This window comes from Oryza brachyantha, chromosome 7, assembly GCF_000231095.2.
Source record: "Oryza brachyantha chromosome 7, ObraRS2, whole genome shotgun sequence".
Lineage (NCBI taxonomy): Eukaryota > Viridiplantae > Streptophyta > Magnoliopsida > Poales > Poaceae > Oryza > Oryza brachyantha.
The window spans coordinates 15,093,763-15,119,749 of NC_023169.2; the positions used below are offsets into that span (position 1 = coordinate 15,093,763).

At 42.9% G+C, this 25,987-nt stretch overlaps 3 protein-coding genes and 1 pseudogene across 4 annotated transcripts; 1 reads left to right on the forward strand and 3 right to left on the reverse strand.

Moving 5' to 3' along the window:
• Positions 1 to 599: 599 nt before the first annotated feature.
• LOC107304624 lies at positions 600 to 1,761 on the forward strand. The gene has a single exon (XM_015839571.2). The coding sequence runs from the start codon at positions 618 to 620 to the stop codon at positions 1,461 to 1,463; it is 846 nt and encodes a 281-aa protein (XP_015695057.1). The 5' UTR covers positions 600 to 617; the 3' UTR covers positions 1,464 to 1,761.
• Positions 1,762 to 2,331: 570 nt separating this feature from the next.
• Positions 2,332 to 5,959, reverse strand: LOC102711279 (A-kinase anchor protein 17A). Of its 2 annotated transcripts, none has more exons than XM_040525696.1 (5): positions 5,390 to 5,959; positions 5,156 to 5,300; positions 4,095 to 4,254; positions 2,988 to 3,161; positions 2,332 to 2,595 (listed from the first exon to the last, which is right to left on the reverse strand). In XM_040525696.1, the coding sequence occupies exons 1-5, from the start codon at positions 5,913 to 5,915 to the stop codon at positions 2,590 to 2,592; spliced, it is 1,011 nt and encodes a 336-aa protein (XP_040381630.1). In that variant the 5' UTR covers positions 5,916 to 5,959; the 3' UTR covers positions 2,332 to 2,589. The 2 variants fall into 2 exon arrangements, 1 of the variants encoding a protein (XP_040381630.1); XR_005812132.1 differs by lacking the exon at positions 2,332 to 2,595 and adding an exon at positions 3,838 to 3,941 and having other exon boundaries at positions 3,075 to 3,161.
• Positions 5,960 to 7,031: 1,072 nt separating this feature from the next.
• On the reverse strand, positions 7,032 to 9,242 carry LOC102711549 (annotated as a pseudogene).
• Positions 9,243 to 13,768: 4,526 nt separating this feature from the next.
• LOC102719880 (GDSL esterase/lipase ACHE-like) lies at positions 13,769 to 18,136 on the reverse strand. Its single transcript, XM_006657834.3, has 5 exons — positions 17,555 to 18,136; positions 15,222 to 15,434; positions 14,948 to 15,117; positions 14,340 to 14,610; positions 13,769 to 14,247 (listed from the first exon to the last, which is right to left on the reverse strand). The coding sequence occupies exons 1-5, from the start codon at positions 17,805 to 17,807 to the stop codon at positions 14,003 to 14,005; spliced, it is 1,152 nt and encodes a 383-aa protein (XP_006657897.1). The 5' UTR covers positions 17,808 to 18,136; the 3' UTR covers positions 13,769 to 14,002.
• Between the last annotated feature and the right edge of the window lie 7,851 nt (positions 18,137 to 25,987).

A 25,987-nucleotide genomic window follows, 5' to 3' on the forward strand; every position in this document is an offset into this window, starting at 1 on the left:
TATCACATCGTTGTTCTCGGCAGATTCTTGCATTTTGTTACTCGTACAGGACGACACACAACCATACCAGGTCAATCGTGGCAAGCAAGGCACAAAAATTAAATAGGTTTCCAGACCTCCATACTTGACCAAGCACAGGTAATTAATCACGCACAAAGACGCCTCCGCATGAAGATCAAGTCTTCACTCTAGAAAAAAAAGACACCAAAAGGAAAAAAGAATCACACGCAGATGAAGAAGAGCAGGTCGTCGCGGTCTCATGGTCGCGGCGACCTAATAAAGAACACCCTTTTAATTATATTTATAAGTCAAAATTTAAATATTTAATCTTAAATTTTCAGCTGATTTTAAGATTTTTATCGTATTTTATTTCTTCGGCTTTTGTTTTTAAATAGTTAAGGACATATATAAAAATATAAAAGTTTATTTATAATTTTTTTGAAGTTTATATAAATTATTTTTTATTTATAACATATCGTTTACCTTTTTTTTTAGGTGAAAAGATGACCAGCAGATGGAGCTTGTGCTGCTGCTACGCCGTAAGCGGCGGCCTCGCTTTAAAAGGCTCTTGTCCGTGGCGGCAGAGGAGGGATCGCACACGGTAAATTCTGCAAGAGATGATGTTCTGCGGCACGGGCAGTTTCAAGGACGTCGACAAGGCGGCGGCGCCGGAGGCGGTGAAGAAGAAGAAGCAGGCCGGTGGGAAGAAGGAGAACCCGTACGCGTCGAGGGGGCTCGACAAGTTCTCCACCGTGCTGTCCGAGCTCGAGTCGCGGCGGGAGAAGATCCTGCGCCGCGTCGGCAGCGGCGCCGGTGAGGGTGGTGGCGGCGGCCATGTCATGGTCCGGTTCGTGCAGTCGGAGGGGAAGGGGTGGGTCCCCGTCATCGTCAAGCTCCCGCCGGAGGAGCAGGAGCAGCAGCGGCGGGCGGGAGGCAAGAAGCGGAAGCAGGCCGCGTCGCCGACCTCGTCGCAGTCGTCCACGCCACCGACGTCGGAGCCTTCCAGCCCCAGAGAAGACGTGAAGGTCCCGGCCCCGGCGCCGGCGGCCGGAGCGGTAGCGCCGGTGAGGAGGAAGGCCGCCGCCGTCGCCGGCGAGAGGTGGTCGTGGTCGTGGGGGAAGAACGTGCGGCCGCGCCACTACATGCCGTTCGTCGCGGTGCTGCTGCTGGCGAGCCTGGTGGTGTTCGGCAGGGTGTTCGCCATCTGCTGCACCTCCGTCTGGTGGTACCTCGTGCCCATCCTGACGACCGGCCGTAATGGCGCCGGCGGCGAGGCGCATGGCGCGAGGAGAGCGACGAAGGCCGCCGTCAAGGTTCTCGGCAAGAAGGCGAGCGACAAGAAGATCGCCGGCGAGAAGCCCGTGGCGGCGCCATTACTGGCTCCCTCACACGGCAAGAAGGGTAGTTCCGGCGTCCATGAGTTGATCTCGCCTAGAAGTCATCCACATGGGAAGAAAGGGTAGCAGTTCTCGTGGATTCATTCACAACGCCGCGCCGCGAAGAATTAAACATGTAAATGTTTGTATTGTAGGATGGCCAGAAAGATCAAATTTTTTTTTGTTATCTTTCCAACCTCTTCGTTTCAGTTTGGTTGCAAATTGCAGCTAGCGTTTCAGTAGAGCATCGGCCACTTCGTGTGTGGCGCTGTGGCTACCCAAAAAGTGTTCATAATTTTTTTTACAGAATTAAGTGGATTAACCCGTCCCTGGTTTACTGCACATAGTTTATTTTCATGTTGCTCTATTATTAACTAGGAGATTATGACTTCTGGACCTCTGGACCGTACCACTGGTTAATTTCAGTTTTCAGAGAGCAACATCCATTTTGTAGGTTGTGGAAATATGTTGTTTTCTCTACCCGTTGACCTGATTTTTGGTACAACCCATCATTAACAAGAGCTTCTAGATTCAGTCATGTGATTGTGTAGCCACGCAAACCACGATGAATAGAAAGTCAGGCATGTCTACTTCTAGAAGTTAGAAAACTTGCTTGTTTGACAATCCAGAAGAAAATGCACCTGAACCTGCCTCGTCAATGTCGATTAACATAAACTGACTTTTAACACAACATAAACAGTTATGCTTGAAATTTGCAGGCTTAACCATTGCATTTCTCGTTCAGGAAAATTATCATGCCATCATGAAAAAAGTCAAACGCATATTTATAGATGAAAAATAATTTATTAATAAAACTTTTATATATATGTTTTCAGTGATCTAAAAGAAAAAATAAAAAAATAAATTATAATAAAAACCCAAAATCAATTATAAAAAATTAATATTTTAAATTTTAGCTCATAAGCACAAGCAAATACGAAAAGATAAAGACCCGGTGAGTTTGTGATTAAATAGTGAATGAATGAGCATATGTTGAAATGCCAACAGTGAAAGTTCTTTTACAAATCACACGCAAGACTATCTTTGTTATGATTTCTGGGTGTTAATCCTGACATCCGCAAATAGTAATTACTACCTAATGCAGAACGACTTTACTGTTAGACTAACGAGGAAAAAGCAGAATGATACAGTACAAACATTTTCCCTCTCCTCAGAACTATGTATCTCATCATCACGACATGCCCTATAGCCATCAATCCTGAATCATAAGGGAAATAATAGATGTTAGAAAATTTTACATAGAGAATGGTAAAAAGAAGTAAGAAATACAACATTCAGGCCCAGAGGAACAACATATACAATTATCAATATAAATACAGCAAATCATCCGTGATAGCTAAATGGGCCTGAATGCTGTATTGACCCTATGCTCCCCTGTTAAATTCCCATCAAGAAGCAAATATGCATCTACTTGGGAGTACATTGCATAACAAATACATGCATGTACCACATATATGTATCCAGTTTGAAGCTACACATGTAGAGTTGCAGTTTTCAATAACGTTAGATTAGGAAGCATGAGTATGAATGCACATCATATCACAGAATTGAAACTTATATTAAAGGATTTGATTTGATATTGTGACTTACCCTAAATCTCTTTCTATGATCTGACTCAATTCTCGATGTGTGATGTTTCTTCCTTCCCTGAGCCAATGAATCTCTCTCTTCCAAATTGTTCCGAACAGGCTCATATTGGGCATTACGGAAGAAACCTTCACGATCCCAATTTACTTCATAATCTACCTTCAACCGTGATCCTTCCTTTAAACAGAACAGATGAGTCAGCTTCCATTATATTTTCTAACACATAAACAATAATCAGACATCAATTGAGGCCTGTTCTGCCACAAATAGTATGCATATGTGGATTTATTCATGTGTAAACAAATTTCTGCAGCTTAAACTTGAGTTGTGTGCCAAGGTAGCAAATATGAGATTGTACTTCTCAGTCATCAGAGCTGTATTGGAAGGAAATCAACAAATCCTACCAACAATTGTGGTCCTCAATCCTCATAGAAATTGATGCACTTATAATTACTTCTAATACCTCTAATTACCTAATACCACAGTAATTTTTGTAGTCCTCGTATCTAGCTAATTTAGTATGATCTCTTTACTCTAACCAGTAAATACTATTTTGGCCACTTTGCTCTCAGTTCTTTTCAATAAACATAGCCATTTGTCTGACCATAAACATTTATCGGCAGAGTTCACCAGACAAGGTAGCAACTAGATAGCCATAGATGTGTAACAGACTAATACAGGAATGTACTGTCTGGCACTCTAATAGATGGCGATTGTTAACTTTACTGGAAGATGGTGATGTGATATCATGCTAACTTTATTAGAAAGCTCAACACACTTGGATGTATTAGAAGAGACCCACAGAACAAATATATACGGTACAGGGAACACCATTCTAGACTACCACAAATACCTCTAGCATACAAGTTCACATGTCAGAAGGGCATTTGATGGTCTGAAGGCTGGATGCTATGCAACAACAGTGCATCATTGCCAGCAGGTAAATCTAAAACACAGCTGCACAGTTGAAACAAAAAATCCATATGAAAAAAAAAACTTAAAAGGAAAATTTGGAGGAGATGCAAACAATACAATAATCTGCATGTATTAAGTGAACTAATAGAAAGTCAAGGATAAGCTATAACTGGTAATGGAATACAAAAAACTTACTTTCTCTAACGAACGTCCACATAATGCCTTCACCGCACTGTTGAAGTCATCATAATTTTCAAATTGCACCCACACTTTGCAATTTAGTCCAGATATAATCACCTTATTGCTTCCATCTTGTTTTGCTCCCCATTCATCATCACTAGAAATATTTAGGTTCCTGCCAATTGGATGGAAGTATGCCAAAGAAAACGGTATGCAGAGTAAGTCCAACCAAAATGTGAATGGCACTTCAGAACCTGCTAGCGATAGGGAAAAGTTCAGAAGGAATTGTGTGCAATGTATTTACACAAGTTGGGTATGCAGTAGTCCATTATATTGTGCTTGATGCACAAGGAATTTGTGTTATGTTGTTTTGTGTGACATGGATTTTACGCACACAATACCTACTGCCACTAAAGAAATTTATTTTACCTGCTTTACTTCCCAAGCTTCTTTATTATGAATTTTGAAAAGATAAATAGTCACCTAGACTACCCCAATAGTCACTAGTATTAGAAACTATATTAGTTTTTCCTGAGTTTAATTGCTACTTTGGAGAATCATACCATATGTTTTAAAATATAGTACTACTTTCGCTTCATATTGTAAGACTTTCTAGACTTGCTTAAATTCATCAATTGATGAATGTATATAATTTATATATATGTCTAGATTTATTAGCATCCATATGAATCTATGCAAGACAAAATCTTGCATTGTGAAACGGAGGGAGTAACAAGCAATATGCAAAAGAAGAAACTTGCATGTAGATGAAAACCTACTAGACATGACATAACTTCAACATTTCAAGTCATGCTAGTTTTGATGCGCATATTAAGTTCTTGGAAAGTGTGTATACCGGTAATGGGGAGCAAGAAAGAATGAGTCTACAAACAAACAAGGAACCACCAGATGGACATTGAACAAAACTGAATCAAACAATTTCCTTGTGGATGCCCATGTCAACTACGCTCAGGACCCTTTCGCCTTTATTAGGTTTGAGACGTTCGCTCCCAGAGTTACTAGTGCATTTATACAATATAATGAACCAAACAAATGTTAAGAACACCAAAATGCACCTTATTTTACCAAGTGTCGAGAAAATAGTGTGCGTAACCAGCGTGGAGGCCTTCGATGATATCCTCGTCTCCGCAAACCACCTGGATGGCACACCCCGGAGAATAATGGTGTCCGGCCTTTTTGCTATCTTCCTCACAGGATTCCCTGAACAAAGCAAACATCAAACCGAACTCCACCTAGCAGACATCCATGAGCAACAAATTCTTAAAAAAAGAAAAAGAAGAATTCCATACTGCTACTGAGGAGCTCAGACGCGTAGAAATTTTCCCATGACTTCTTCATAGCCCGGAAGTCATCGGAGGGCGGGATCTCGACGCTCATCTGAAACTTAACCCCCTCGAGGTTGAGCTCGATCCCGGCCAGCTTCTCGACCAGGGAGCTCCTCCACTGGAAGTACTTCTCCTCCTCCTGCTCAGGGGACATCCCCTCGGCCTCGCCATCCCCCTTGCGGCTGCGGGGGCGGAGGAAGGAGAGATCGCGCACGTGGAGGACGCCTGAGGCGACGGGTTCCTCGCGCCGGCGCTTGTGGAGGTCGGGGAGGCTACGCACGGAGAGGTCGGAGTCGGGGAGCACGGGGAGGGAGAGGGGCGGGTCGCGGAGGAAGGCGAGGAGCGCGGACTTGAGCTGCCACTCGTCGACGGGGCGGACGGAGAGATCGGCGCGGAAGAAGGTGAGGAGAAGCTTGAGGCGAGGCGCGAGGGAGAGGCCGCTCGGGAGAGGGAGCGGCTCGGTCGGCCGGAGGGTGGCGGCGGCGGCCATGGCGGCGCGGTGGTGCTCCTGGTGGACAGAGACGGAGGCGGGATGGCAGCGATGGGTTGGAGTTGGGCTCGAGGCGATAGTAGAAGATTGATAGCAGAGGGGCAGGGTGGAGAGGATGATTAGCTTCAGCCGCTGAGGACCATCCGATGGAAGATCAACGGATTGATCGTGCTTCAACCGTAACAACTGGCACGGTTGTTCTTCTCAGGAAAAGGATATGTTCATATATGGACATAGAGCGTTGCTATATGTACAAAAGTCCTCATACAATTCGTGTACGATCACAGTTCGAGTAGCACACGCGCCGTCGTTCTATCCACGTCAACACCGAAACGGTACACTAAGCTATTTCCTATAAACATATGGTGTTGTTTTAAACATGCAATTTTGCATGAAATTCATATGTCCAAATTCCAGCCAAGCATTTTGAAAATCATAATTAGATCAAACATATCACTAGTTAAGACAGTAATTAAAGTAGAGCTCATTAAATATACGGATTAAATCACAGGAGAATATATGTAATATTTGTATTTGTACATAAATTGCTCGCTATCCTTGTGCAGCAACTACACACCCCATCTTTTGGATTCTTCTTATGTTTATAAGCCAAAATTAAAATTTTAAATTTAGAGTTGATTTTAATGTTTTTTCGCAACTGTTTATTTTTCGCTCATAGATCGCTAAGAACATGTATATAAAAGTTTTATTTACAAGTTATTTCTCGTTCACAAATATGCCAATCACGGTCTTATCTCGTGTATCCATGTGTTATAACCATGAAAGATCCAGGTACCGCATGTTACATGTGGTTTTACTTATAATAAAGTGTTATTACAATTACAACTTACGAGCGGATGCAGTAACCAACAGGACGGTACTAGGTGTGTGAGGGTTGGACAAAAAATTGTGTTAAAAAACTACTATATTTTAATTAAAATTTATTTAAAAGATTTATATTCTATTGTTAAGCCCTAGGATTAGCTAAATCCCTGGTTCCCCTGATAACAAAGTCCTAAAATGCGTTAAGTAAACAAAAAAACTTGTTGCGAATACAAATTCAGTTCACCTACTCGACCAAAATAGGCTGGGGAGGGAAAAAAAGGCATCGGTAAAACCGTAATTTTCTTTGTGTATATTATGCATGTTATTGCATTTCCAATTGAGATTTGGCAAAGCGCGGGATGGTATCAGTTCAACTTACATTGCACGTGAAGTGCTAAGCAACAGCCTTACACTGCACCGAGAAATACTAGAGCTCATCTCCCTCCGCCGCGCCGGCGGCACGCCTGCCTGAGAGGCACCGGCGGGTCGGATAGCTCGCCGGCGACCATCCGGTCGAACACGAACTTGTTCGCCGCCTCCGTGAAGTGCACGCCGTCCCAGCTCACGCTCCTCGACGGGTCCCCGCACGACTTCCCCACCAGCACCGACGTGCCGTTCACCACCGCCGTCCGCCCGTCCCGCTGCACCGGATGTCTCTGTCGAAGTTGTACTCGCCGCCGCCGTAGCCGCAGCAAACCAGCAGCGGCCGGGTCCCCGAAACCTGCAACACCCAGATCCCAATGCACCACACACCAATTCGATCAGTCCCGCGGCCGGCGAGCGATTGAAGCGCTTCTTCTTCGGCTCCGGCGAGAGCGCACGTACCGAGCTGCTTGGCCTGGCTGATGAGCCTGTACTTGGCGGAGTACACGTCGACGTAGATGATCGAGCGCGGCGTCGGGGAGCGCCGCCCTGAGACGGGCCACGGTCTCGCGCAGCCTCGCATTGAAGAACCGGGCGGCCGTGTTGTACGCGACGGAGCAGCCGGCGCCGTCCTTGGGCGCGGCGATGTCCGGGCGGAGCACCACCGCGTACGTCAGGCAGCCGGTCGGCGCCGTGTTGTGCACCCAGAAGTACCTCCCACTGAGCTTGTACACTCTCTGCACTAACCAAGCAAGCAGAACACGATACTTAGAATTGTCACTTGTCAGTAGATAATTTACCAACGAAAAATAATTTATAAATAAAATTTGTATATAAGTTTTTTTAACAATTTAGAAATAAAGGTTAAAAATAAACTATTTATGATTCAAAAAATAAACTATTTAAAAAGCCTCGAAGCCAATTTCAAATCTACGAAATTCAATTTTTGGTTCATATGGCGAAAAGATAGGCCTAATAAACGTAAGTGTACTGTAACTCGGCGGTGAGCCAGTGAGCAATGCATTGATCAGATCTTCACCTGGATTGCTGCACTGCCTCTCCATAAGATCAGGGACGTAGGCTTCTACTTGCTCAGTGCTCATGTTGGTAAAGTAGCCCAGTGTCAGGTCGTTTTGGCCCATGTCGGGAGAAGTACTCAGCTTTCGGTAGGATCTCCCTGTATATTCCACCTGCACCCAAAAATAAAAGCAGAATATATTTCAACTGAAAAAATAGAGCTTGAACCATCTGAGTTCTGAATGGTACATGAGCAGAGACTGAACTTCTGTCACCTATGTTGTTGTTATAGAAAAACTGGCTTCTGTTGATGAACTGTTCGAACTGGCTGGTCTGCACGTCCAGGGAGATTGGGCTGATGCCGGAGACGAATTGGCTGGTCTGATCGACGCCGCCGCCGTCGCGAAATTGGCGCCTTGGCTGAAGTTACTCCCTACCGAATCGAGGTACGCACTGAGGTAACGAATACCCAGGCTCTGAGCTGCAGTTTCAGGAAACCCAAAAGGAGACGCATTCAGAGTTGGTTTCGAGTGTAATTAGACTGAGGAGATGCTCGACACGGCTGTACTACTAACTCACCCATGAAGTCGATGGTGAGGCGGCCGTCGCTGAACCGGCCGGCGGGCATGCCGAAGTAGGTCCGGCCCAACGGCGGCGGCACCGCGGCGATGAGGGCCAACAGCCCGCCGGTGTCCGAGTTGGAGTCGCCGAAGTTGAAGATCGCCGGGAAGCCACACGGCGCTTCGTCGTCGATGACGTCGGAGCTTGCCCCGGGCCCGGCGCAGAGTTGCTGCAGGAGCACGAGGAGGAGCAGCACACGCTTGGTGGTCGGAGTCGGAGTGGTGTTGCTGCTGCAGCGACGGCGTCGTGAAGCCATTTTTTTCCCACCGTGCTGTATGGGTCATGGGTGGGAGAGAAGCGACTGGTCGAGGTCCTCGAGGACACGGGGGGCGCTGGTGTTTCACATCTCCTAGGGCCTGTGTGATTGTGTCACTGTGTGTACGTGTCGAACCAGTCACCGTTTTCCCGTACAAAGTCACTCCCTCCGTCCCGTATTATAATTATTTGAAATTTTGTCTATTTATGAAGTTTAACTACTCATCTTATTCAACAAAATTTAAAAATATTATTTATTTTGTTTATTATTTTTTTAATTATTAAAAATAGTTTAAGTATTACTTATAAATCTTTATATTTGCGCTATATTTTTGAATAAGATGAATGACAAAAATTATAAATTAATAGTCAGAATCTCATATATTATGGGACAGAGGTAGTACTGATTAAGATAAATTACACGCAGACTATAACCATGCGTAGTCCTTTCACATCCCCGGACGTTTAGCTCAAAAATCTTTAAAGTTTTAAGTCATCTCATTTTACACTAAATCCTTAAATTCATAAGAAAAATATTGGATCTATTACCACCCTTAGTCACGCGTCTATAATCAGATCCCACTGCTAAAACAGTAAGAAACGATACCTCTAAGGCCACGTTCAGGGTGATAGATTTGTGGCCTAGTTGTCTCGCGTGGAAAACACGGTAGATTAGTACATAATTGATTGATTATTAATTATAAAACCAGTATAAAATAAATTAATATGATTTTTAAAGCAACTTTTCTATAGAAAATTTTCGTAAAAATATATCGTTTAACAGTTCAGAAAGCGTGCACATAAAAAACAAGAAAATATGATATTGGTAACTGGTAAGGGGTGAGCCGAACGCGGCCCAAGTGAGTGGATATTTCAAACATTGTCTAGCACCGAGTATTTCTTGATGGGATAAACTTGTAAACATGTTCCACTTTAGGATGTAAAGGCAAACGGCTATGCCTAAATTTATACTGGAGTTTCAATGAGAAGGAAGCTTAGGGCTTACGCCCTGTTCTTTTTTCCGATTTTTTCAATTTTTTTAAAATGGATTGTTTGCACAGGGCTTCTAAAAATATGATTAATCATAAAGCTTTTCTCTACCAAATCTTTTAGGCCATATTCAAAACTATTCATGAAGTAGTCCTTTTAATTAATTAATCAGTTTAACAATCCGCAGATATAATCCGCCAAAAATTACTTATAGGGATGAATATAGGCACAAGGTTGTTCAGGTTTCTGTTTAAAAGGTAAATAATTTTTTGGAACAGATGGCAAATGATCGAAAAAACTGTACCGTGAAAGAAACATTAACCGTTGAGGCTGCTTGTGGCTAGGAACTGCATTTTTTTTCTTATACGAAGATAAAAGATTATCTAGTTTTTAATTATTTCATGGTATAAACAATATAATTAACTACTACAATGTTAAAAATAAATTTTAGAAATACGAGATAATCAACTTCTATATAACTTTTTAAAAAAATATGACGTTTAACTGTTCGAAAATCGTCCGTGCGAAAACCCACTGATAGCTGCCAAAGTGCCAAACACACCAACCACGGGCATGCGTATAACGGCGCCTAAAGGCCTAAACTTAAGCTGATTCAGAATGTACTCCAACACCATCATCTTCCAGAATCCAGATTGTGTAGAGCGGCGTATCATTGCTAAGCATTGTGATTCCCATCAATCTATTATATATATAAAATAATAGAAAAAGAAGTTTTTACGTTGTTTCTTACGGACTAGAAATTCTGAGATTAATCGAAGAAAAATAAGAGAATAAAGAAAAATCTTAGTTGGACTGTTCAAAAGATTGCAATAGTAATAAAAATATAGAAACAAATCGGACAGAGAAACCGTAGAAACAAATCGGACAGAGAAACCGATCTGACAGATCATGTAAGAAAAAAAAAGAAGATATACTTTTTTTGAATCGGACAGCTACGAGAGAAAAAAGGCCTGATCAATAGCAATAAAAAGTGAAACTAATCGGACAAAGCTAGATTAGTAGATAAAGTACGTACACAAGCATGATCAAATCAGGGATCTTCGGATTTTCTTTTGGAATTGGACACTTAAAAGGAACGTGATTTTTTTAAAAAAAATTTTGGAATCGGACACGTACATCTCAAGGTTTCTATAAGAGAAAAAAAAGAAAGAAAAGAACATGATTTTTTGAAATGGCTAGAAAATCTCACATAATAGAAGAAAATAAGAGATAAAAAAAAAGAAAAGACAAAAATTTTTGGAATCGGACAATGAAAGGAAAATTCATCAAAGCAAAATAAGAGATAAACATAAAAGGTAATATTTTTTGGAATCAGATAATGAAAGGGAAAAAAAATAGGTTTTTGCAATATTTAGTGCTGGGGCGAAGCGTTACAAGGCCCCGGACAACGATCAGGTTTTAGAAAAGCGATTTTTTTGAATCGGAGAATGATCAACTTTTAGGTTTTCATAAGAGGAAAAAGGAGAAAAGAATGGTTACTTTTGAATGGAACAATGCTAACAACAACCCATTGAAAAGAAAAAAAGAAAGTTCTATCATTCAGATTCTATGGACGCCTTTTTTTAAAAAATGGTTGGAAATCAAAGAAATATAATGTTCTTTTTTAATCGGATTCAGATTCTATGGACGCCTTTTTTAAAAAAATGGTTGGAAATCAAAGAAATATAATGTTCTTTTTTAATCGGAAAACGGTCAGGTTATAGGTTTGCATAAGAGAAAAAAAAGAACGGTTTCTTTTGAATCAGATAATAAAAATCAAAGAAAGACGGTGTTATTTTTTAGATCGGACGAGGGAAGAAAAGATTAATTAAAATAAAGAAAAATAATAAAAAGAGTCCACACATAATAATGTTTAGAAAAATCTAAATCTTGGATAGCAATTTTTAAAGTAATTGATATTGAGGGAAGAGTCCATCTATAAATACAATTTGGAAACATCCAAAATTCCGGTTAAAAATAACTAGATCAGAAATACAATTTCGAAATTAAAAATAAAGAAAAATAATAAAAAGAGTACATGTGTAAATACAGATTAGAAAAATTCAAATCTTGGATTAAAAATTTTAAATAATTGATATTAAGGGAAAAGTCCATCTGTAAATACAATTTGAAAAGATCTAAAATTTTTGTTAAAAATTAGAAAAGTTAAGAGAAAACGTCCATTTATAAATATAATTAGAAGCATCTAAATTTGAATTATAAATTAAATATTATGCAGAAAAGAGTTTTTTTATAAATACAGTTTAGAATACAGGTAAATGTGGTTCCAAGTAAAAATATAGTTTAGAAAAAATTAAATTCAAATTAAACAATTTAAAAGTAATTATTATGTAGATAAGAAACCATATATAGATAGAATTTATAACTATGCTAGCTGCGCAAAATGCGCGGGCCAGACTGCTAGTTATATATATAAAGTAATATAAAAAAGAAGACTCCACATTGTCTCTAACGGGTTACAAATTCTGAGATTAATCGAAAAAATAAGAGAAAAAAGAAAATATTAATCGGATAAGAAAAAGATAAAAATGGAATAAACGTCAAACGGACAAGATCACGCATCGATCGACCTCCTTGCATTGTCCAGGATGTTGGATTTGGATCCCATCTCAGCGATCAGCTCTCCCACCGGGAACCGGTCCGGCACGTATGTGTGTGCGTTAGGTGTGCCAGAAACAAGTTCGTTAACCTATCGTTCACGGTTCAATAGTTTCAACACGACAAATTCATGTTTACCTTACTGTGCGAACAGGTTATACATGTATAAATAAATGAGTATCTTAATTATTAAGATAAGAGATATATGTGAATCTTATATGTGAACATTAGTTTAAAAATTTTAGAAGAGAAAAAAGAAGGAGAAAAGGAGAAAAGAACGAGTTTTTTAAAATCGAACAAGGAAAATAGAAAAAAGAGTCCATGTGTAAATACGCTTTAGAAAAATCTAAATCTCGGATTAAAAGTTCTAAAGTAACTGATACTGAGGGAGAGTCCATCTATCAATACAATTTGTAGATCTAAAATTTTGGTTAAAAATAAAAAAATTAAGAGAAATAGTCAACATATAAATGCAATCTAGAATATCTAAAATTTGAATTACAAATTAATTATTATGCAGAAAAGAGTTCAGATACAAGTATAGGTAAATGAGGTTCTATCTAAAAATATAATTTTGAAAAATATAAATTCAAATTAACAATTTAAAGTAATTATTATCGAGATAACAGACCATATATAGATACAATTTCAAACGATGCTAGCCATACACTATGTGCGGTAAATAAGCCTCCATGTTTCTTGGGGGCCAGAAATTACGAGATTAGTTGAAGAAAAAAAATATCATGTATTTGTTAAAACTGACACGGATACGGACAAGGATACTGTTAAAAGGAACAAGTATTTAATCAAACCACGAGACATTAATTATGAAAATCATGCAAGGCAGCAGTGGGAAAACCAATCATAATCAAACTCATGTACAATCATAAATTATAAATAACTTTAGAATAAAAATATAATAACAAACAATAATTTATATTGAGATCAAAGTCCATGTAGAGGTATAATTTAGAAAAAAACAAAAATACAGATTATTTTTTAAAAAAATTACTATTATTGGGAGAAGACTCTGTCCATCTAAAAATACAAAAAAAATTAAAATTTTACAGATAAAGAACTTATTATAATAATCTTATATCAAACATATAAGATCATACTGGTCAAGTTACGTAAGAGTTTAAAATCATCGCTATTTTTAATTTTTTTAAGTAATAGAACATAAAAGTATATATGTAATTATGTAAAATATATATGGCGCGCAATTTGCGCGGCCACCGTGCTAGTTACCCTTTATTACCAAAGGAATTAGTAAATTGTATACATCAAACATATGGCGCCTCTCCAGTATTATGCACTTACAAAGCCAGAAGCAGCAGCAGCAGCACGGCACAGCCAACCTGACGACGACGGCTCGATGCAACGACGTCGAAGGCGATTCACCGCCCCCTGCCGGTCTGGCACGCCTGCCTGAGAGGCACGGGCGGGTCGGAGAGCTTGCCGGCGACGATCTGGTCGAACACGAACCTGTTCGCCGCCTCGGTTAAGTGCACGCCGTCCCAGCTCACCCGCCTGAGCGGGTTGTCGCACGACTTCCCCACCACCCACGTCCCGTTCACCTCCGCCTTCCCGCCGCACCCGACGTTGTCGTCGCCGCAGCACGGAAGCTGCGGGTCGTCGAACCCTGCAGCGCAGCAGCACACGGTAACGTTCAGCCATGGCACGGTGCGTGCATCGAGCTCGTCAGCTACCAGCAATGGCGGCCACATATTTTACCGAGCTTCTTGGCCTCGCTAATAAGCTTGTACTTGGCGGAGTAGACGTCGACGTAGGTGAACGCGGCGTCAGGACGGGTCTTCCGGAGACTGGCCACGGCTTCTTTCAGCCTCTGGTTGAAGAGCTGGGCGACCTTGTTGTAGGCGACGGAGCAGCCGGCTCCGTCCTTGACGACGGCGAGGTCGGGGCGGTGCGACATGGCGTAACGCAGGCAGCCGATCGGCCCCGTGTTGTGAATCCAGAAGTACCTTCCCCCGAGCCCATATATATTCTGCAGGTTAAAAATCCCCAGTAAGCTCATGGACACGTGTGTGCTATTGCTACCTGTTACGTGTTTTACATTGCTTTCTTCTGGCAGCAGAATTAATCTAGACTATTTATTTTTTTAATTCAATAGATTAAATATATTTATACTAGATATTACCCATCAACTTTTGGTAGCGGAATATTTTTATTCTATGGGTAGTAGAACTCAAAATCGCAGGATTAGATTTTTCTACCAACGAGAGAGTGCTATCAGTCAGGATGAACAATTTGGTACAATCTGTAACAATTTGCTACAGTGTCAATGGTAACAATTCTTTTGAGTTTTGAAGAAAATAGTGCACCTGGATTATTGTCGTGAGCCTTTCCATTAGATCGGGGATGTAAGCTATGACTTGCTCAGGGGTCATGTTCATGAAGAAGCCTGTGGTAATGTCGTTTTGGCCGATGTCGAATGTGTAGAGCGCCTGAGAGAAGTATTCGGATTTTGGTAGGAGCTGCCTGTATATGCCACCTATATGCAAAGAAATGGAGAGAAACAGAACATGGTTGTTGGGTTCTGCCTGGGTACTGAATTATGAATTACTGATGGAGATGGGTTTTGGCTTCGGTCGTCACCTTTGTTGTTGTAGACGAACTGGCTTCTGTTGATGAATTGTTCAAACTCCCAGGACTGGACGTCCAAGGAAATGGGGCTGAAACCAGAGAGGAACAGAGATGTGTTCTGTCTTCTGATTGACGAACCGGCCGTTGCGAAATTGGCACCTTGTGTGAAGTTACTTCCTATTGAGTTGAGGTACGCACTGAGGTAAGGTATCCCCAGGTTTTCAGCTGCAGCATCAGAGAAAAAATAGCGGGTGCCATACAATAAGAGTCTGCACTGTATTTGATGGTTCAAACAGCAGTAATTTCGTTGTGGCATTATATTTGATGGTTCAAACATCAGTAATTTCACTGAATTTGATGATTTTTGAAGACAATTGACTGAACCTTAGCAACTAGATATATTGTTGGCAGTACCCAAAGCTATAGTATCACTAACTGCCATGCATCACAATTCAGAAAAAAAATCAGGCTAAACTCAATGAGGACAAGAATCCGAGTTCAGAGCCATGTGCCAAATGGTCTACTCTGTCGTCTGTCTACTCATGCACTCCTCCTTTCTCAATTAGCTAGGACAGCTTTATGCTAATGCCCCCACTTTATACCTCAAGGACTCAACTGCAATCAGAATATGTAAAGCAAAACTTCCACATTCTGCAGATCGCAGCCCCAGATCACCCAAGCGAATATTGCATTAGCATGCATGGAAGTGGCACATATGATATGCTCATCTCTGTTTTGTCTCCCAGTTTTTCTGGCCAACTACCACTAAAGCTTTCTAGGAGAACCCTAGGGTCACCAAACTATCTATCTTAAGGTAATGTTTCTTTCTGTCTCTGATCTCAAAATCAGCATCAGCAAAAGCTAATAAAGGAGTATCTGATATTCCCCAGCTGCAATCCAACATCCTCCTTAGAAAATCTCCCCGGCCACGAGGATCGCATTGGCTGTGGCGTGACCGTATCCGGAGATGCTTTGGTGCAAGTTAACTGGCCTTTCGTCGGATTGCGGGGAATAAATCGAGATCGTGTCGGCACTCGGCGGCAACTTGTTGCAGTAACAGTGTAGCCGATCACATCATTGGCCGGGAGGCACGCCCACACGGGCCGCTCGAACGGATTCAGCCGGCCGCCCGGAACATTGGTCGGTCGCGTCCGCGCGTGGTTCGAGTCCGGGCGTCCGGCGTTTCGCTTGTCAATTAAGGGACTTTTTTTTTAAAGCTCTCGTCGCATCTGATATTTGCCGTTAATTAGAAGAATTATGACGTTTGGATGTTAATTACGATAATTAAATATAGACTGATAACAAAATTAATTATATAAATAAAAGTTATTTTATTAGATAATTTTTAAGCCTAATTAATCCACGATTAGCAAACATTTACTGTAGTATTACATTCGCTAATCATAGACTAATTAGGCTCAATAGATTCGTCTCGCGAAATAGTTCAGAGTATGGGGTAAATTTTATTAATAGTCTATATTTAATACTTTTAATTAGTGTCTAACCATTCGATTTGATAAGGGTTTAAAAAAGTTAGATAGAAATAAACGGTCTAATTAATAGAAACAAACGGTCTAATTATTCATGGGCTGGGTTGGGTTGGCTGGTTGTGGCTAGCTAGCAGCCGGACATCACAGGAATAGCAGTGATGCGGTACGTGTAAATGGTCTTTGCAGACCTTTTCCTTTTCTTTTCAGCTGGAGTCTTTGCAACATTCGTTCTGAAGCAATCGAGTAATCCGTTTTTACTTTTAACCAAAGGGCTTTTTTAATGATATATTTATAGATAAAAAATAATTTCTAAATAAAATTTTTATACATGTGCCTGTAGCGATCAAAAGTAAAAGCTAGAAAATAAAACATGATGAAAAATCTTAAAATTAACTTTAAATTTAATATCAAAATATTCAAATTTTAGCTTAGGTTAAACATAAGCACGATGGAAACAACGAGAGGGTAGGACTAACCATTCCCAGTAACACTCCAGCACTGCACTCATACAGCGCATGTGTATATATGTTTCTAGAATTTTTTTTTTTTTGGATTGTTACAAACACGACGACACTTGAAACATCTTCATGACTGGACTGCAACCTACACATGGAGCGAATTAAAGCTGTCATTTATTGGTTCAGAGTGGTCGGTTTTAGTTCCCTGGAAGTACTATAGTCAAGGCTCAAGGGCCCTACGTCTACGTGCAGTCGTGCGGAAGAGACGGTGAAGATTTGACAGTAGAAAGAACGAGAGAAGATTAAGCGATTGCTGATTAGTAGTAGCTGATTAAGACGCGCCGGGGAAAGAAAAAACTCCAGGCTATTGTGGCGAGCGAGAGAAGCACGCACGTACCGATGAAGTCGATGACGAGGCGGCCGTCGCAGTAGCGGCCGACGGGCATGCCGAAGAATGTCCTGCCGTTGGGCGGCGGCGCGGCGCCGAAGGTGGCCGACAGCCCGCCCGTGTCCGAGTTGGAGTCGCCGAAGTTGAACACGGCCGGGAAGCGGCAGTCCGCCGAGCCTGCGCCCACTGAAGCCTGCAGCACCAGCGGCAGCATCACCGCGACGACGACCGCCACCACCGCTGCTGAGCACGGAGGCGCCATTAACCCACCCTCCTCGGCACGGCCGTCGTGGTGGCACTGCTAGCGAGAGGGCCAGGAGAGAGAGAGAGAGAGAGAGAGAGAGAGAGAGAGAGGAGGAGGAGGAGGAGGAGGACGGGGCAGCGCGCGCCGGTGGCAGCAAGCGGCAGTGGTTGTGGTGGGGCTTTGAGCTGAGGCCGGCGTGCGGAATGGTGAATGGATGGATGCGTGGATCTGCGGATAGAGATGGACCGCGCGCGCGGGGGGGATGAACGTCCGGGTGAACCCGCAATGCGGCGCGTGGTGCCGTGGGCGACCGCGACCGATCGATGTGGGGGAGGAGGAGGAGGAGGAGGAGGCGCGGTGTGGGATGATGATGGGGTCAGTGGCTACTTGACGAGATGGCGGTGGTGCGCGCGGCTGCACGGTGCGCGGTGTCCCCGCCCTCCAGCAGCTAGCGATCTGTCGCGATGGTGGAGCACAGCACAGCGCATACGGTGTGCCGCGTGCGCGGGGGCGGGGGGGGACGTTGGATTTGTCGCTGGGTGGTTTCGTGGGGAGCCAGTGACATCCGCGTCCGTGGTGTCGTCGCGCGCTCGGCTCGGCGGCATGCCTCCCTCCGCCGCGGCGGTGGATCCGCACCGCACGCGGAAGGTATTTTCATATTTTGTACTCGACGTGATACGTTACTCTTTGGGGCCGCACTGCCTGCACGACTGCACCGGACGTTCGGGGCGTAGCACGACCGAGGACCGACCGTGTGCTAGTGGGGCATATATGTGAGCTACTGAGCTAGCGGTGAGGTGAGGTGAAGCAAGGTGTGCTACCGTGGTAGCTTGATAGATACCGATATGAAGCGGTAAGGGGTGTCCCGATCTTCACAACGATAGGGTCAGGAACAAGGATAACTTGCTGATACCATGTATAACTAACTAGTTTTATACCTAAATAAGATTGGATGCGAACAAGCGATGGGGAGATAAGCACCGAAATTTTAAGGGATTTCACTCAAACTCACGCCGCTGCCCTTAGGCCAGCCATGTCAGTAGTCACGTCGTTTCTAGATTCCGTTGTTGCCTCTACCATCATCGTGCTAGTCATGAGCGCCATTCTTGTTATTCATCATTGCTGCCTCGCTTAGCGCCGGCCGTGGTCATCACCATAAAAGTAATCAGTACTCCTGCCATCTGTTATGGCATCTACCGTGGAAACTGAAAACGTTATGGCTCGTGCCACCGGTCCTCTACTACATCACTAACTCCTGGTCAAAAGTCGAATGGATGAAGGATCCACATATAAGAATATGAGATAGCAAAAGAGTCAATTGTATATGGATGAACGACAAAATACATAAGTGTTAATTATTTTGTTGTGGTTTGTTTTATTATTAAAGAAGCTTTAAATATAACTCATAATTTTATATATTTGCACAAAAATCTTGAACAAGATGAATGGTAAAATATACATCAAAAAGTTTTTCATATTCCATGTTCATCTAGGAAAAGAACATAGCATATTAGTGCGATGTATGTTCGTTGATCTATTGGTCTCTTGGATGTCTGGATACAGGGTAGATCGTGTGTTTAGCAAATCATGGCCAATTTTGTTATACAAGTATTGTGACATAGGAAACACATTATATTGCTACTAATTATAAGTATTAAATATAGACTATTAATAAAACTTATCACATACTCTGGACTATTGTCACGCCCAGAAATTTACATCAATTTCTGAACAATAGCATGTATTAAATCTCGGTCTAGGAATCAGGCCGAGTACACACTATAACAAATCAATATACAGTTCCACGACTTAAAAACAAATAAAAACAATTATCTATCGAAATGCAGCGGAAAAAGAAACAAAGCTAAACCATCTAATCTTCAGCTTCAGCTGGCGATGACGGCTCCACATCCACAGACATTCTCGACGGCGGACTGAACCTCACTTCAATCTTGGAAATAACTTTCTTCTGACTTCTGACTCAGACTCTGACACTTGCTCTAGTGGGAAAAAATTAAGCAATACTGACTACAAACTACCGTACTCAACAAGTAGCACCCAAAAGAGAAAGGATAATGAATGCAATAGGATACAAGGATAGACTAAGGTTAAATTGCACGAAACTGCAGTAATTTAGCAAAACAGTAAATAAAATAGACTAAATAAAAAGTAAGGTAAACAGTTAAAATAATCATCCACTGTTCAACGTTACGCCACGTTGCAATAGGCCCAAACCACTGCCCAGCGTTACACCACACTGCAACAGGGTCAACTCTCTGTCCAACGTTATACCACGTTGCGACAGACCCAAACCACTGCCAATGTTACACCCCGTTAAGCAGGGTCAAACCAATTCCAAGATTAATCAAATTATAAAAGGTTCAACTAGTCCCAGTGAATCTATCAGTTCGCCCAATAACCGCGGGCACGGTTATTCGAATAGTTTTACTCTGTAGAGGTGTACAACTTTACCCACAAGACATGGCTCCCAAGCATATTACCATGCCCCAATGTATCAACACGATACCTCAGTACAGAAATCATGATAAGACCTTTCACCTAACCCTCCCTAGACAATCGCACCACACTTCAGGTTTTGCCCCCTCCTTTACACCAAGTCGGACAACCCCCTCTTGTGCCTAGGTGAATCCGGAAGCAGCATAGGACCATCGTTACATCACGATTCCCATCCATACTTTATCACGTCCACCCTTGCTTGGGTACGTCGAATAGGGACAAGCTAGACTACAAGTCTCACCGTTGCCCACTCTGGCTTGTGGTTAGTACGTGTAACACTTCCAGGGTTTCCTGAGAACCGGTCCTTAATTGCTATGGGCACGACTCTCAAAACCATGCACCCACAGCCCACCATAAGCAATATTTTAGTTGCATTTAATCCACATCGGAGATTAATCATGATCACAACCATTAAAGGTCTATCAAAGTCTAATCAATAATTAAATGATAATTGGTGAGCTAGTTGAACTAAACATGGCTAAGCATTGCCTAAGCCTATTTCTAGTCAAATTAACCCTGGGATAATAATAAAAATAAGTGGGAATCTACGGATATAAAGGTAAATGCCCAATAGATAAATAAAATAAATAGATTTGCATAAAACAATGCATGTTTGAATGTAAAGCGGGAATTTTATAAACATAGGTTCAATATGATTAAAGAAGGGTGCCACTTGCCTTGCTTAAACCCACGAGGAACTTTTGCGATGACTTCGGGAACGAACGGCGCTGCAACGGGGTCAAAACCTACGACAAACAAGGCAAAACAAACAAAACAGGCTATAAAACTACTAAAACAGAGAAATGAACTATTTTTAATGGATTCTTGGCATTTTTCTGGATTTAATGAAACTTGAATGGGCCTAAATGGAGACTAGATGAATTAGCTATGAATTTTAGAAGTTTTCTGGGTTTTTAAACTAAACAGAAAAGTTCTAAATCAATTATTGCGCAATTAATTGGAGACAATGATGTCAGTGAGGAGGGAGGAAAACTGACAGCCGGGACCCACTGGTCAGTGGCATGACGGAGGGAAAGGGAGTATGACAAGGGGGGCCCACGGGGTGAGAGAGTTCGGCTGACGGGGCGGGCCCACAAGACCGAAAGGTGAGGGGGATTGACGGGCCGGGGCCCACAAGATAGAGAGGGAGAGGGACAGACAGGTGGGCCCGGCGAGGCAATGAGAGAGAACAGAGGAGGGGGAGGAGATGGAGCGGCCGACAAGAGGAGGAGAGCGGGCGGTGGTGGCCGGCAGCCAGCGTCGGCGGCGACGAGCGCCGGTGGCAGCGAACTCCAGCGAGCGGCGGCGAGCGGCGACGGTCGGCGACCGACGGCGGGCAACGTCGTCGCAACGACGGCGATGGCGACGAAGCGCAGTGGCTCGATGCGAGAGGAGTGGCGGCGGCTGGGAAAGGGCGGCGCAAACGTGGCGGCGTCGGGAGAAGCGGGTGGTGGTTACACCGGGCGGCGGATTTGGCGGCGGCCGACGCGGCACGGCGACGACTGGCCAACCGGTGGCGACGGCCAACGGCGCCAAGTGGTGAGCGGCGACGCAACAAAGCAATGCCGCACGGGACGACGACGCTAGGTGAGGGCGGGCGTGCGCACGGGTGGCGGAGATAGCGAGGCTGAGTGGCGGTGGCTTGGCACGCATGCGCGCCGCCGCTCGGCGAGGGGAGACAGAGGAGGATGGAGGGAGTTGGAAGCCGTGGTGACGGCGACGGTGCGAGGGACTGCGGAGCACCACATCGACACGCGACTGGCGGTGGCGACGACCAGCGAGCGGCGGCGCACCGGCGTGACGGAGACAGGCGAGGCGGCACGACCGATGAGCGACGGGCACGACGACGACGTCCGGAAATGCCAGCCGGGTCGGGTAGGCGACGGTGACGGCGCGACGGGATGCCAGCGGCGCAACCAAGCGGCGGCGGCTCCTGAGATCGGCGACGGCCGAAGGAAAAGTGAGGAGGACAGGCGAAAGGGGTGCTCAACAGCGACGCGGAGGGTGACAACAAGTCGGCGTCGACGAGGCGGAGGCGGTGACGCAGGTGGGCGGCGGCGCACGGCAACCGGCGGCGAGATCGATCGACGGCGGGGCGACGGTGGCGCGGCGATGCTTGCGGAAAGAGGCGGCGGCGGTGCGAGGAGAGGGGGTTTATAGGGGTGCGGCGCCAGCTAGGGCGGGGAGGTGGTTAGCGGCGTGGCCGGGATGCGGCGCCGGGATGTGCGGGCGATGGTTGGCAGTGCCCGGAAAAACGGAAGGTGGTTGCGGCGCTCATGGGCGGGGTGGCGAGGCGAGACAGAGTAGAGCGGCGTCGCGCGGGGCGAGCGCGGCGCAATGGCGAGACACGGTGTGGCGAGGCACGAGCGTGCGGGAGAAGGGGAAAGGGAAGTTGGTGGTCGGCAGCAGATATCCACAGCGACATCGAGGCCGGTGCACTGCATGGCTGTCGCGCGTGCGAGCAGGCAGTCGGAGGAGGAAGACGGGCCCGACAGGTGGGGTCCACCTGTCGGTGTCTCGGGAGAGGAAGGAGGAGGAGAGGACTTCGGGCACGGGTGTGGCTGTGCGCTGGCTTGGCTTGGCCCAGGTGGGAAAGGGAGAAAGAGGAAGGGGAGAGCGGCCCCAGCTAGGCCGGGAGAAGAGCTGGGTCGGCCCAGGGAAAAAAGGAGGGAGCGTGAGGACACCGGCCGAGCGGAGGGAGTGGGTCGACGGCCTACTGACCGGGAGGAGAGGGAGGCAATGAGGACTTCGAGCGCGGATTGGGCCGCGGCTCGGAAAATTACGGATAGAACACGTATTCGCAAAACAAATCCAAAACGTGCACGAATTAGAGATTCGTAAGACGAATTAGATCCGAAACGCGAAACTGTGAACTGTTAGCGGAACAACGACAGGAATTAACGACCCGTTAAATTGAGATTTAACGATTCGCTAAACTGGAAACTAAACGACTTTAACGTAAAATCAATCTACGTGTACGAAATTGAATTTCATACTGTAGATCAATTTCACGCTAGCTAATTAGATTAGAAAATCTAAGCAATTGAACAGTAGATCAAAGATAGACTGATTCATATGAATAAAACGTACGCGAACATGAGATTTGGTGGAGAGATCAGCGACGGATGCGGCTGTTCCTCGCTGCTCGGACAGGAAACCTAAACAATTAAACGGTAGATGAATTTAGATTGATTCGCAAGAATAAAATATATGCGAACCTGATTTGATGGAGAGAGACCAGCCAGTGACGTGCTGCAAACAGGGATGCAGCAGGGCTGCTAGCGGCTTGCTGCGCAACTGCTGGATAGGGGGCGGCACAGCTGTAGCGGAGGCGCAAGAGGCGACTGGAGATGCACAGGAGAGGGAGATGAGGGAAAGAGGCCAGGCTGTGGGGGTATTTATAGGGGAGAGCTAGAGATAAATCTAGTTATCCATCCCCTAATAACAAGGAATAGATAAGGTTTCAAAAGAGATAAGAAATAGAGTCCTAATTAATTGGAATTGATTTTTTAGGTGGAGATAGAGATGGGGCTGGTTGTTTGGCCGTGGGGGACTCTTATTTTGCCGATTTTTATTAAGTTGATTTAAGCAAATTTTATTGACTGCAATTCAAATTTAAATCATGTTAATAATTTAAAATGCTTTTGGAACATTTTAGAACATCTGAAAAGCTTCCAATTAAATTAAATTAATTTATACATTGGGTTTTCTCCTTAACTTTAATTAACAAATTATTTTTAATGTATTATTTAATTAATTCTTGGTTAGGGTAAAACTCAGTGCGTGACAACTATTTTGCGAGACGAATCTATTGAGCCTAATTATTCCAGATTAGTGAATGTGATGCTACAGCAAATATTTGCTGATTGTGGATTAATTATGCTTAAAAAATTATCTAATGAAATAGTCTTTATTTATGCAATTAGTTTTGTTATCAGTGTATATTTAAAACTCCTAATTAACGTCTAAACATCTGATGTGACAAGGACTTAAAAAAAAGTCTCTGATCCAAACATCCTCTTAGGCCCCGTTCGTTGTGCTAGATAAGTTATCTAGTTCGCCTCGTTTTCCATGTGCACGCTTCCCGAACTGCTAAACGGTGTATTTTTTGGAAAAGTTTTCTATAGAAAAGTTGCTTTAAAAAATCAAATTAATCTATTTTATTTTTTTTATAATTAATAATTAATTAATCATGTACTAATTTATTACTATATTTTCCGCATAAGATAGGTAACCTTCTTTTCCTCGCTGACGAACACAGCCTTACTTTACTCCCTTAGGTCACTTATTGAGAAATAGAAATGGTAGGCTAGATAGGGTTTCCAAAGTAGCTAGCTGACACAAATAGGTTTCTAAAATTAACTGATTTGAAGGATTTATTTGAGAAACTTTCCAAAGTGACAAAATTATAGGAAATTTATTGAAGTATTGCTAAGATGTGTAGTATTTTTGCATTTTTCTCTCAATTTATAGTTGAGAGTTGAGACAAACTATCTATGCCTAGTGCTCGAAACACTTATATAACCTATTATGGAAATGCACGAAAAATACAAAAAGGGGGAAATTAAATATGCACATAGAAGTGGATGAATTTACTTGCTTTGAAGTTTTTGTTACATCATTCTCTATTATCTCCAAAAAGTGGGTGCGTTACATGATTTTTATAATATTTTGTAGATTCTGAGGCGTTTGATGTAAAATCTTGTGCTTTTACATAAATTGAAACAATGCGAGGACTAAAATAGAAAACATTAATGCCCAAATAAAAACCGAAGCCGCTCCTAACAAACTAGGGGTTTTTAGCTTTTCGAAACTATTTACCAGAAGAGTAACCGTGATAAAAAGTAAAATTTTTTGACAAACCAGGCTGCGTTTGTTTGAGCATGTTTGGCTAAACTAATTCTCGTTTTCCATTAGCATGTTGTTCAAAGTACTAAATGATATATTTTGTGTGAAAATTTTCTATATAAAAATTATTTTAAAAGATCAAATAATCCATTTTCAGAATTTTAATTAGTAATATTTAATTAATTATATACTAATCATATTTATCGTTTTCCGTGTGATTAATTGGTTTACGCAACCGTGACCTTCGAACGCAGCCCAAGGTGATACTTTCGGAGTAAGACAGAGCTGAAATATTATCTGATTTTTTATAGCTATTTAATAAGTATAAATATAAATGATAAAATTTACTATTATTAAATTATAAATCTATACAATAAGAATGAGATGATAAACTTTTATATATGAGTTTTTATAAGTTAAACATTTAGCTGTTTGGAAAACATTCAGTTACCAAAAAAATAACTTAGGTTCCCAAAAATTTTTGTAAAAGAGGTCGCATCAATACGTATGACCACACATTTAAAGTATTAAACGTAGTCTAATTACAAACAAATTTTAGATTCCACCTGAAAACTATGAGGCGAATCTTTTGAGTCTAATTAATCCGTCATTAGCACATGCTGTTACTGTAGCACTTGTGGCTAATCATGTATTAATTAGGCTTAAAAGATTTGTCTCACGATTTCTCCGTAATTGTGTAATTAGTTTTATTGTTCTGTATATATAATGCTTTATTTAGATGTCCAAAGATTCGATGTGATATTTTTGGGAAAAGTTTTTAGGAAATAAGGCCTTGTTTAGTTGTCAAAAAGTTTTTCAAAAAACATTACATC

Excerpts from the sequence above, each read along its gene's own strand:
- LOC107304624 (XM_015839571.2), top strand. The coding sequence starts at position 618 with ATGATGTTCTGCGGCACGGGCAGTTTCAAGGACGTCGACAAGGCGGCG.
- LOC102711279 (XM_040525696.1), bottom strand. The coding sequence starts at position 5,915 with ATGGCCGCCGCCGCCACCCTCCGGCCGACCGAGCCGCTCCCTCTCCCG. Across the intron at positions 5,301-5,389 it reads GTCTGAGCTCCTCAGTAGCA|GGAATCCTGTGAGGAAGATA; the intron begins GTATGGAATTCT and ends TGCTTTGTTCAG. Across the intron at positions 4,255-5,155 it reads TCGACACTTGGTAAAATAAG|GAACCTAAATATTTCTAGTG; the intron begins GTGCATTTTGGT and ends TCCAATTGGCAG.
- LOC102719880 (XM_006657834.3), bottom strand. The coding sequence starts at position 17,807 with ATGGCGCCTCCGTGCTCAGCAGCGGTGGTGGCGGTCGTCGTCGCGGTG. Across the intron at positions 15,435-17,554 it reads CCTCGTCATCGACTTCATCG|CTGAAAACCTGGGGATACCT; the intron begins GTACGTGCGTGC and ends CTGATGCTGCAG. Across the intron at positions 15,118-15,221 it reads GTTCGTCTACAACAACAAAG|GTGGCATATACAGGCAGCTC; the intron begins GTGACGACCGAA and ends CTTTGCATATAG.